The following is a 12,791-nucleotide window of genomic DNA, read 5'->3' as shown; positions in this document are numbered from 1 at the left end:
GTCTCGGTGGAACAGCAGGAAAAAAGCTGCTAGAGCTAGCTAGAGTGCGGATAACATGGTTTTAAAAATGACTTGAGGCGAGGCTATCGCTTCTTCTAATGCTGCCTGCTGTGTTTTTGTTTCAGGTGTACAAAGAGGGGCGCGCAGAACCAGAGTTCAGGAAGATTGACGCTCTTCACCAGAGGTGTCTAGATGCAGAGAGGATGAAGGAAGACATGAGTCTCACTCTGCAGAGCACCAAAAACAGACTAAAAAAGATGGAGATGGAGTAAGTTTAACTCTCCACTGATATTCCTTCTCACATCCTGGGGTGTTCAGCTGCCCATGTGGCTCCATCTACTGCCAATATGATGGTTTTATAAAGCGCTATTTTCTTTTTAAAATGTTCTGGCAACACCTGGAATATTTTTGACATCCTTCTGAATCCATCCTTTTATATAATTAACTGTTTTAATCCCTACACACGACATTTGTCGATCATAAATCTATCGATTAGATTTATGATTCGAAAATGATCAAAGTAGGGTAGACATGTGGAGATTATCCGACTGAACAAAACGTGATCTGTCTCTTAAATGTGCGTGAACCACAGACCTTATTTCCAGCTATTTTCCAAAATCCTACGGAGAAATTGCATTGTTTTTTTTTCGAAGGAGCCCATGCGCAGCTTACTTCCGGGTTTTAGGACGCGTCACTGCGGCACTCTATTGTGACATGTTTACCTGTTGTAACCCTTAGAGCAGTGATTCTCAACTGGTGGGTAGCGACCCAAAAGTGTGTCGCGGACCCGTTTCGAGTGGGTGTCCTAAGCTGTAAAGCCCCCCTGAGGGAAATGTGTGATATTAAGCTATATAAATCAAATGTGATTGATTGATTGATCTGTGACCTCTTGCCCTGTATGCAGCTACAGTGAGGAGATCTCGCGGTGTCAGGAGGAAGTGCAGCGCCTGCAGAGCTCTCTGGTTTCGGCCCGGGACGACTGTGTCGGCGTCAGCGAGGAACGGCTGCAACTGCAGAGAGAGAACTTGCAGCTCCAAAAAGACATGGATGAGCTGCGCAAGGCTACCATGCTGGTCCAAAAGAAGGCCAAACAACAGGTACACTTATTGTGAAGGACCACGGTATGTAGAAGAGAAAATCAACAAACGATATAAAGGTTAATTATATATATTATAAACAGAAATGCTCTGGAGTTCAAGCAACTTCCTTCAAAAACTTTTAAGAGACTCTTACGCAGCGTCAGGCTATGATTTTCACGGCGGCCATGACGGCCATGGCCGTCGTAGCCCCTCGGTCTGGCCGTTATGCCACACAAATAATTGTACGTCCTACGGGCACCATGGCCTGTGTGCCCCTCACACTGCTAAAATCTCGAAGTTGCTTTAAAAGCGTTACGGCACTGGATATAAACTCTCCAAACAGGCGAAAAACCTACCAGTTTCACCCACTGTCTCTGCCACCTCCCTCCATGCCTGGTTCCTCCGGTTTGTATCCCGGTAAATAGTTCTGGTCGTAAAGAACCGGGTGATTTGCTACCGTAATATCTTGTTTGGAATATGAGGAAATAAACTGCGGTCTGGCTCTCCCAGCTTGCACGCGGTTTGATTGGCTGCGCTTGCACTGGCGGGATTTGCATAAACGGAATTTGATTGGCTGATGCCAAGCATCGAGCCTCAAAAGTTGAACATTGTTCAACTTTTGATGCCGATAGATGGCCGTGATGCTTGCAAAGCCATGCCATGCTCCCCACAATGCAGTTCGGCGAAGATTACAAATCTGCTACGTCACCCCATTCAAGTGAATGGGCGAAGCGTTGAAAGCATTTTTCGATGCCTGTAGTGTAGACGGGCCGTCAGAACAGTGTTTTCTGAACTGCATTATGCTGCGTTCACAACGGACGCGATGCGAATATTTCTCATTGCTCTAACCGCTGGAGATTCACCGCGGCTGTCAGCTGTGTTTACTCCTGTCATTCAAACAGGACGCGCTGGATAGGGGGCGGGGCTTATGTCAATGTAAATACTGTGGTGGAAACCAACTACGACAAAATTAACCTATTTTACAGTGATTGAATTGTAATACACGTTTCAAAATGATGCTGAAGTAACTACATACTGATACCGGTTAGTAAAAAACATGAATTAACAAACTCCGTCCAAACTCACAACAACGTCCTAAAGACAGAATTAAAGCAGCGATTGTATTTGCCATGACAGGCTGTGGTTTGCACATGTTTAACTTTTGTCCAGTTTCTGACCAGAGCTCTGTGAGGAGTTGATTAAAGAGACTCTCGTACACACACACACACACACACACACACACACACACACACACACACACACACACACACACACACACACACACACACACACACACACACACACACACACACACACACACACACACACACACACCACACACACTTCACTGTGCACTGCTGAATGATGTACCTGTATGTGCAGAGTTTGACCCTTGAAGGCTGTTTCTTCTGCTCTGAAATTGAATATATTTTGTTTGTATTATTCAAAGTATTTTATTTTATATACGGTAATACTAAGGAGGCATAGGCCTATATGATGATATAATGTTTGACATTATTGATATTAAAACAGTGATTTGTTTGCCATGTCATTTGTGTGTTTTTCTTATCGAAAAGTTAAGTTATTTATTTGTAAGCTCCAAATCCAAATGTTTCCCTCAATGGCCTTTGTGCCCTGGCATGTGGCCTTTGCGCCCTGAAAAAATGTGTGACACCAAAGGCAACCGAGGCAAAGCGCTGCGACGGAACCACAATGCTGTTCGGCAAAGCGTGACGTCACCCCATTCAAAGTGAATTGGAAGCTGCGTTGAAGCTTCAACGCACGCCGCCATGTGGACGGGCCGTTAGTTGTTCTCCAAGATCCAGACTTGTAAACCCATGCTGGCCCAGTCTATTGTTGATTGCAGGGAAGAAAGGATAGGGAATTCCAAGAGGCTAAGGTATCTAATTGTCAAGAACTGTTAGGACTTCATGCCAATACTTCAGAAGTAAAAGATACCCTCTAATTTATATTACCAATTTCTAATACATTTGTTCTATTACAACACCAGACGTGTGTTTGTTTTATCCCCCCCCCACGAATACAAGTGAAATGTTACTGTTAAAACATGCCATTAAACACTATTAATCATGGACTATAGAGATTAACGCAATAACATTCTTAAAACATGTTTTTTTAAATTGTGCTTGTAATTTCAGCCTTCACACTTATGAAAGATAAATACGAGTCAAGCTAGGTTTTTTGGTAAAGAAAACCAGAAAAGTTATGAAATAAATCTGCAGGGCAATAAGTCAAAAATAGTGCTAGCCCATTGGATTGATGAACATAGAGGATGTAAGAAGTAGGAAGCGAATGGAAGGGACATAAGCGGAGTGAAGGACGGAGCCTGCTTTGGGGAATACCAGCGATATACTATGGCTCTTCAATAAAGTGCTTGAAGAAGGGTACTTGCTAGAAACAGAATGAAAACAGACTGAAAGTCTTCAATGTGTAATATGGTGAACTTCAGACACTCACAATAAGTTAAAAAAGGTGTAAGTCTTCTACAGTAAAGCACTTGTCATTTTCCTCCCACACACAAGGCAGCAGCAAACTAAAAGAGAGAGCCAGCACAAAATAATCTATCATTTTTAGAGTATGCTATACTTCACTGCTTTACCATGCTGTCTGCAGAATTATATGACAGGAAACGTATTGGGGCTCCCTTCAAAGCCACCAGACTCCATTGCCAAACAACAGTTCTTTTTTTATTGTGTGACTTTGGGCTTTAAGGGGACCAATGTCTCACCATCAAACAACAAAAACGAACCGCTAGAGACAATGTAGAAGCAAATCTAGGGTTCTGGGAGGCTGTTGGAAAGGGCTGTCTGACTGCGAGTGAAAACTGTAAATATTTCAAATATATATATTTTTATAGGATAAGTGAACATATTTACCTGCTGTTGGTGCCACAGGATAATTCAGAGGACCACATACGTCAATAGCATTTATCCTCTGGGGAACATGAATGGCCGTAAAAAATGGCAATCAGTCCAAATATTCTAAACACGCCTAATATAGATTTTTGCTGGATAACTGAGAATATTATTCCACGAGTTGTGCTACAGGATATTCAGAAGATCATGTCAGTCAATAGGGTTTATCCTCTCAAGAAGGTGACTGTATGGGAAAAATGTCCACGTCCGTCAGTCTAGTTTTGCATATTTCAATCTGGACCAACATTGACATCCATCAAGCATCATGGCTAAAAGAAAATGAATGTGGTAGAAGCAGATATATCCGTAGTTTTGAGTATTGTTCAAGTTTTAAAACCCCTAGATCTTACAATGCCCTTAATTCAACTCCTATAATTTCAATTAGACAATCACTTTCTGGCAAATGGCCACATATTTTATAACTCAATGCCTACAGTTTGCTAGTCTTTCTGATAGCCATTTCATTATATTATTTTATATTATGAGTTATTTCAAGCTCTATGGCAGTTGACAACTAGTTGTGTGTCTCTGCTGCCCCCCCCCTCCCCAGCTGGCACAGATGGAGCAGGAGTACAGCCTGAAGGAGCAGGGATTGGACGCACGCGTGCAGGAGCTGGAAGATAGCAGCCGGAGCTCCTGCGCTGACCTGACGCGCCTCCTCGCGGCTCAGCAGAAAAGCACCCAGCGCTGGAAGGAGGAGGCCAAGAACCTCGTTCAGGCCTTCGAGACTAAAATGACAGGCTTCAAGTAAGGACTTTGTTACAATTGATGTAAAGCAATGCACAGTTTTCTGGTCGTTTTCCCCAGATGTACGGAGCGTTAAAACTGGACGCTGCTTCTCCATATCTGGTTTTGCGTCTAGGGACAGAAAGCGGATCCTTCCCAGACAACCTGAGCGTTCTGGATGGTACATAATGTTGCTGAAGATCAGAAATGTATTTTGGCCTGAAACCATACAGTGCTTTATAAACCAACATTAGTATTTTGAAGTCAAGGTATATCCAGAGAGGAACGGTTGTTCTAGTCAAGAACCTGCAATGAAACATTGTGTTTTGGTTTGATACAATTAGTTACACAGATTTTGGTCATAATTGTAAAAAAAAAATCAGTTAGAGAATTAATAACATGCATTGTCAAATATCCCTCTAAAATACTACAGTAAGACAACAAGACCTTAAGGAACATCATGCTGTGCTTAAGTATCAACAACGTTTGACATTTGAACATTTCTGGGATCTAAGGGCAAGCACTTCTGTTCAAAAGACTGCAAAAGAAAACAACCTTTATTGTCAATATACATGGGAAAGCTGAATGCCATCAATATATAGCGCAGTTCCTGTAAACGGACACTACACTACTAAACCAAAATCAATAATTCATTTTAGATTTTGCTTCCTTTCTGACAAAATATCCTGACATGATAAGACTGTTATCCAGTTTTGTATACCACTACCTTCCCTGTTGCTTTTCAACGCAGCCTGCTGCTACTATTGAAAGTCACTAATGTCAGGCCTAGAACACCGGCTTCCTGGTAAAAAATTGAAAGGGAACATAGATGGGAAAAAACCCTTCTCTAACATTATCAGTCAGTGTGACTCAGAAGGGTGTAGATAATGTGATCCATTGTGCTCAGAAAAATGTGTCTCGTCAAAGAAACCAGACAAACTGAAGCATGCTAAGATAGGCAGTCTACTGGAAACTGGTGGGTAACTGACAGGCTGCCAAATTATTCTGATGCCTTTATATGATACAGTTTGATATAATAAAGAATATCTAAAATACTCTGTTAGGTGCAATACAGTACTTTGTTCTGATACTGCCCAGGACTGTTCATCAGTTTGATCACAAACACTGGATCAAAGAACGAGCAACAGCTAAAGTGGAGCAATAAAGATTTTGATCAGAGTTGAAACCAAGATTGACTTACCACTTAAAGTTGTTTCGCCCTCAGCACTAACTGTACTACTGTATTGAACATTTTTGAAACACTTGAAAATAAAGCTTTATACTTTTTTCCCCCATGGATGTGAGAGAGTTTCAACTCTTTGTTCCTCTCTATTTCAGAGGCGAGCTGAATCGGCAGAAGCAGCGTTCACATGAGCTGGAGATGCAGCTGGAAAAAGACCATAATACTGTTGCTGAGGTAACACATGCACTACCCTGCAGCCTGATTTCCAGAGTTTGGTGTAAAGGGACATGAAGGATGAGAAGTTCTTACACATTTAAGGACATTTAAGATGTGTGTCCATCCCCGTAGGCTACGTCTTCAAGTTTTTTACTAGAAACTATTTTTATAATCGGAAGTGTCATGCAGCATAAGAAAGGTGGTTGGGAAAAGTTTAAATGTAAGTTGTCGGTGCTATGGAGTTCAGCAGATGATTGAACAGTCAAACATTTATTTTCATTTGAAATCAGGGTGGTGTGGATGATAGGAAATTGCATTGGCATAGTACTGTGAGTCATGTTTATGGTCATCAATCAATCAATCAATAAAATAGAATTTATAAAGTTACAAATTACACATTTGTCTCAGGGGAATTTACGGTGTTTACAGCATGCAACACCCCTTGGAGCGGACAAAGGAAAACTCCCAAAGAAGCCCCACAGTTACAGGTTAAAAATGGATCAACTTCAGGGAGAGCAATAGAACACATCTAATCTGAGTGACATGTAATGAGTGTACAGGTTAAAACAAATAATAAACATTTTGTGTTGGACATGTTGTTAATTGTGTGTGTGTGTGTGTGTGTGTGTGTGTGTGTGTGTGTGTGTGTGTGTGTGTGTGTGTGTGTGTGTGTGTGTGTGTGTGTGTGTGTGTGTGTGTGTGTGTGTGTGTGTGTGTGTGTGTGTGTGTGTGTGTGTGTGTGTGTGTGTGTGTGTGTGTGTGTGTGTGTGTGTGTGTGTGTGTGTGTGTGTGTGTGTGTGTGTGTGTGTGTGTGTGTGTGTGTAGTATGAGAGGCAGCTAGCAGAGTATCAAGAGAAGGCGAGTCGTCTCCAGAGAAGGCTGACACAATCTGAACAAAAGGCCAGCACTGCTACACAACAGGTATGGGAACTCTTGCAACTAAGTACATTTACTTAATTACTTATTGTCATAATTTTATATTCCACTACATTTATTTTTCAGCCTCAGATACTTTGCAGATTTTGATAAATTGTACAAAATGTAAATCAAACAATACATTTTGACGTATGATTATATTATTACATATGTAAGGTACCCAGCAGTAAATTATATAATTCAAATAAACCCCCCATCAAGAGATAAACAAATTATTACGAAAACGACATTTGTATTTATATATAATGCTGTAATGGGCCATACTACATATACATAATGAGTACTTAAAGTACTTATGTTGATACTTTTGTTATTTTACTTGAGTACAATTTAGAATACAGGACTTTTACTTGTAACTAATTATTTGTTTTCGCTTTAGTATACTTTTACTCAAGTAAAAAAAAGTAAAAGATTGCAATACTTACTCTACCTCTCCCTTTTGACTCTAACGTAGACAAATCTGTTTTTTTTCAGTCTCTTTGTTTTCTATTGAATACTGTTATATAATAATTATGTCTTTTAACAGCTGAGTATGTTGGCGTCACAGCGAAGAAAGACAGCCATGGTGGATCCAGACACTCTATAACAGCAACTGTTCCTTTGCTCAAGGAAAATAACCATGTGTGATTTTAGGGCTTATTTGCACTATTTGTAGATATGATATTACCTTAATACATAATAAGACAGCAATTGTGTTGTCGGTGCCCTTGTGAAATGGCAACATGTTTTGTACACTAATATACCACATTTTGTAAATGTTATTTATAAGGGTATGATTTGTCATGTGTTGTAGACTATGTCAAAATAAACTTTGTTACAATAAATAAACATTGTTCAAAAACACACCCTATTCTTTGTGGTTAAGAAGATGTAAATGATATATTTGATGAGCTCTTTTACATTTGTCAAACTGCCAAGAAGCGGAAACAACGTGGTTTTGTTTTGCTGCGTTTCATTTTGGGAGAGAGGTCTGTTGCTAAGGAAACGGTAAACCTCAGCTTTCGGTCAGCAACCCTTACACAGCGAAGCGTTGCACATTTTATAAAGTATATAACGGTAGGTTGCGTTACGACTTTTTGACATTTTGTCGAAGCCCAATATTTAACACGGTAAGCATGTCTGAATATACTCGAAGATTAAGAATATCAAAATGTATTCTAATTTAACGTACTCCACCGTTTGAAGAAACATGTAAGTAGCTAATTTGCCGTTAGCTAACGTGTGAACAACATTTTAAGTTGCTTATTTACCTTTAGCTACACTTTGAACAACATTCAAAGTCCTAGTAATTTAAAATATGGACGCTGTTATCTCCTTATAATGCAATAATTATTTTAGTCGTAAGTAACAAAAAGTTGCATATATTATTACGGCTGTTAATCGTAAGAAAATGTACGAAATTACAATGTGCCTCCTTTTTCCGGATGTCCTTCCACTGTTCTACAGCCGGTGAGGGTCACACACCATGGCCTCGGGCTCTGCTTCTCCCCGGTCCTTTCTGCCGAGCCCCCCCGGTACAGGTCGGGAAAATGGGTCCAGAGGTAGGCTGCTATTGGCCCTTTTAGATATTACAAAATGTGTTAATTACAGTGGTGTACATTAAACAAGTAGATGTACTCAAGTACTGTACTTAAATCAATGTTGAGGTACTTGTACCTACTTGAATAATTCCATTGGTGTAAATTAACTAAGTACATTTACTCAAGTACAATTTTGAGAGACTAGGACTTTACTTGAGTATTCAGTGTTTCGCTACATTGCACTTCTACTGCACTACAATTCAGAGATACATTGTGTACTTTTACTCCACTACATTTATTTTATACCTTTAGTTACTTTGCAGATTTCGATTAATAATGTGAAATATATTCAACACTTAAATAAGACTTCAGTTACACCTAGAGTCAAAGTGACCCTGCAGACAGTAAATAAAGTGGTTATAGCTCCACCTTTACCAGCTCTGATAAACACATTAATCATCAATAATTATAATCAAAACATGAAATATATATATTTTTTGTATATACTTTTGTACTTTTACTTGGGTAACATTTTGATTGCAGGACTTTTACTTGTAACAGAGTATTCCTACACTATATATATATATATATATATATATATATATATATATATATATATATATATATATATATATATACATATACTCTTACTTAGGTACAAGATCTGAGTACTTTTCCCACCTCTGGTTTATATCGTACCTGTTTATCTGTATAACCAGTGGTGGAAGGTAACTAAGTACATGCACTCAAGTACTCTACATTTTGGAAGGCAAATTTGTACTTTTTACTCCGCCATATTTATTTTACAGTTTTATTTAGTAGTTTATACTTTATACATTCAGATTTTGACACACAACACTTTGGAAACACTTTTTAATTATGATTATTACGTATAGTTTAACCATCCAACATTATATTTAAGTAAATAAAACCAATTGTGGTTACCAGAAAACTAATTGGCAGCAATTTTGCGAGGAGGTTTATCTGTTTAAAAATATTTCACTGTCCCAGTTACTTAAATTTTAAGATTGGCTGCTTTTGCTTTCAAATATTTTACAAATATTTACATGTTTGTTTTTTCTTTTCTTTTGAGTACTTTAACTCCTAATACTTTGAGTACATTTTCCTAATTATTCTTTTACCATTGTACCTTGTACCATTCTTGATGCAGTACTTTTACTCAAAATGTAGCTTTTTTCCAAGTGTGGTATTAGTACTTTCAACCAAGTAAATCATCGAAATACTTTTTCCACCGCTGTATAACCAACTAACAGTGGTGGAATGTCACTCATGTACTGTACATAAGTAGAATTGTTAATACTTTAACTTGGTATTTTACTTAATGCTACTCTAAACTTCTACTCCACTAAATTCTGGAAGCCAATATTGTACATTTCACAGATAATAGAAAATACAAATCAACACAAAAATAAACATTGACATGTAAATATAGTTCAGAATATCCAGAAGCAGAATCTAAAGTGATTCAAATTAGCTCCACCTTTACCAGCTGTGTGAGACACTTTTAAGGTATCAATAATCAGAATCCAGTAATTTAATATATAAATGATTCTGAAACAGGCTATCGCGCATAACGAGTACTTTTAGTCTATTTTGAGTTCAATACTTGTGTACTTTTACTTAAGTACAGTTTTGAATGCAGGACTTTACTTTTGACAGAGTATTTTACCATTGTGTAGTATACAAGTATAACAATGTGAGTAATTCTTCCAGCCCTGCCAACAAACCTTGATTTGTCACATCTTTAATTCAATACTAACCTTACACTCCACTTTACATCCTTTCCCAGAGCGGCTGCACAAGCTTCCTGAAATCCAGAGCTCCACCAACATCCAACCAAGACCTCCAGTGGTTCAAGACCCCCTGGTGAGATGTGGCAAACTGACACAATATGAAATACTTTCTACTCTACACCCAATATACTACTTCCCATGCTATTTAAATATGACCAGTGGCTCAGTCACAAAGTGGTACAGTATGTAGATCTTATGTATCTGTCTGTTTCTTCCCCTGATTCTAGGCTGTACTAAAAAGACGTGTTAAAAGGAAAGAACCCAGCCTCGAACACATAAAAGACATGAAGCGGATGTATTTTCCAGGCTGGAACACTCAGACGCCTTATCAACCGCAACCAGAACAGCCACAAAGACCTAGAGAAAAAATGCCTGTCCATCTCCCTCCTCTGAAATCCAGGACTAAGGTCAGTGACAGACATGTTTGAGAATATTATCAAACGTTATTGCCAGATCAAGTCGCATTTTTTCAGCGGCTTCACTTGCAACATCAAAAAGGGAACAGACATTTAACATAATATTTACCATGATATAACCATCGCTAAAGACAATAATTCCAAGGCCGTTTGAGTCAAATTTGATCTGGGATTGATCTCTTTATTACATTTTAGGATTGACTGCTGCTTCGCAATAAGTTATTTTTGTAGGCTTATTGATAGTTTCTCAAAGGGATGACAACCTTTGAGCATTTTTCCAGCATTTATTTATGTATGAATCTAAATGGAATCGTGAAGGAATGAGTCCTTAAAGCCGGGATTGAGTTAGCATTTGTCTACTTCTGGTTCCTTCGTCTCGGAGTCAACCGCTTTCTGATTGGATGCCTGAAATAATGTCTGTAGTTAACACAAGATTAAGATATGTTTATGTTACTTTCTAAGACAAAAATACTTAAATAAAACACCCCATTCGTGAATTTCCGAAGCTTATATGTCTCATAAAAATGGCAGATGATAACGAGTGACTATATCAGACTCCTAGACGCAAACATGCTGTACATTAGCCGCCTTTAGCTTATTGGTGGTGACACGCAGCCATGCCATCATGATGTACTCTTTTTGGTCATATACCAAAATCCAATGTTAAAACCCTGTTGCTTTTTATCGAGAGAGCTTTGGGATGCTAACTTCCATGGTCGGCCTTCAAGAAAACGTCATCACTGCACCACTCCACGATTTCATTATTAACCAAGGCTTTTATCATGGCTACTGTTAGACTGTGGCATTTTAAACATGTACTGTGGTTTCAAAATCCGGCACATCAGGCAAAAACTTGACAAAGCTTTTGTTACAATTCATTGTTTATTTCCTTAAATGTGCTTTATGCAGAATGTAATTAGCCTTTGATTGTGTTTCTCAACCAATATTTAGATGGCACCAAAAACGGAGTCAATCCCTACTCCCCCCAAAAGGCCTTTTTCCATCAAGAGCACTGGTATTATGGACACTCACACCAATGTAGTCTATGAGTACAGTAAGGAGGACTTTCTGATGATAAGTCCTGAAGGTGTGGTAACAATTTACGAGAACAAGGTCGACTTCATAACCACCGAACGCTGGGAAGAAGAGTATAACTACCACTGCAAGCTCATCCGGATCCCCTTCTTCATCCGCTTTAATCTGTGGAAACCTTTCTACGTCTGGCACAGCAAAGTACAGGCCAAAAAGGTTCACTCGGTCAAGGAGTCCCTGCAAAGAAGATTATGTATTGTCAATGAGGTATGTCACAGGGTGTATGAATTGGATTTTATTTCAATCTGTGTAATACGAGACTCTACCCATTATTTAATTTCCTTGCTATTTTAATTTGATAACTTAGTTAAGTAAGACTGTTGGTGAGATAACATCCAGCATACAGATTAGGTGTTTATTGTACAAATATGGTCTGTATCTTTTTCTAAATTCACCAGGATTTAGCATTACAAAATACCCAATTTGCATATTTAAAAGGGCCCTAATGTGCTTTTTAGGTTTTCCCTTTCCTCTCGTGCGTTATATAGGTTTTTGTGCAATAGCTAAAATCCTAAAGTTCACTTCACACGCTCCCCCCCCCCCCCCCCCCCCTGCCTGAAACACCACGATTGGGCTCCTTTGTTTTCTTCCTTAACCTAGTGGCATCACTATAAAACACTTGCACTTTTATTGGATATGGCTTCAACACATTGTAAGTGATAGGCTAAGGGGCGGGACATTACCAACAACGGAGCAGGCCAACTAACGAGTCAAAGCAGACTGGGCTCTGGTTTCAGACAGAGGGTGAAAAGCAGCACAGGCAGTAGGACAAAAATAAAGCACTTTTTAAACATTAAAGCAGGTAAACATGTCACAGTATAGGCTCAAAATATTAATCTGAAATGTATCTTAATATGAAAATAATTATCTTAT

General features: G+C 39.0%; 2 protein-coding genes across 2 annotated transcripts in view; both read left to right on the top strand.

The window, feature by feature from the left end:
* sclt1 (sodium channel and clathrin linker 1) overlaps window positions 1-7,919 on the top strand; it is a 30,428-nt gene extending 22,509 nt beyond the window's left edge. Inside the window, exons 17-22 of the mRNA XM_079692331.1 lie at window positions 126-268; window positions 905-1,097; window positions 4,566-4,762; window positions 6,080-6,158; window positions 6,966-7,061; window positions 7,603-7,919. Of these exons, the coding sequence (XP_079548457.1) occupies window positions 126-268; window positions 905-1,097; window positions 4,566-4,762; window positions 6,080-6,158; window positions 6,966-7,061; window positions 7,603-7,662 (768 nt within the window). The 3' untranslated portion in view covers window positions 7,663-7,919. The remainder of the gene's footprint in view (window positions 1-125; window positions 269-904; window positions 1,098-4,565; window positions 4,763-6,079; window positions 6,159-6,965; window positions 7,062-7,602) is intronic.
* Window positions 7,920-8,031: 112 nt separating this feature from the next.
* dnah6 (dynein, axonemal, heavy chain 6) overlaps window positions 8,032-12,791 on the top strand; it is a 116,889-nt gene continuing 112,129 nt past the window's right edge. Inside the window, 5 exon segments of the mRNA XM_079649513.1 lie at window positions 8,032-8,185; window positions 8,523-8,617; window positions 10,407-10,483; window positions 10,638-10,817; window positions 11,778-12,125. Of these exon segments, the coding sequence (XP_079505639.1) occupies window positions 8,542-8,617; window positions 10,407-10,483; window positions 10,638-10,817; window positions 11,778-12,125 (681 nt within the window). The 5' untranslated portion in view covers window positions 8,032-8,185; window positions 8,523-8,541.

Source organism: Notothenia rossii (genome assembly GCF_949606895.1).
Source record: "Notothenia rossii genome assembly, chromosome: 1".
In the NCBI taxonomy this organism is placed as follows: Eukaryota; Metazoa; Chordata; class Actinopteri; order Perciformes; family Nototheniidae; genus Notothenia; species Notothenia rossii.
Note: the sequence above shows the minus strand (reverse complement) of the source record. Positions and strands in the feature narration are given on the sequence as shown.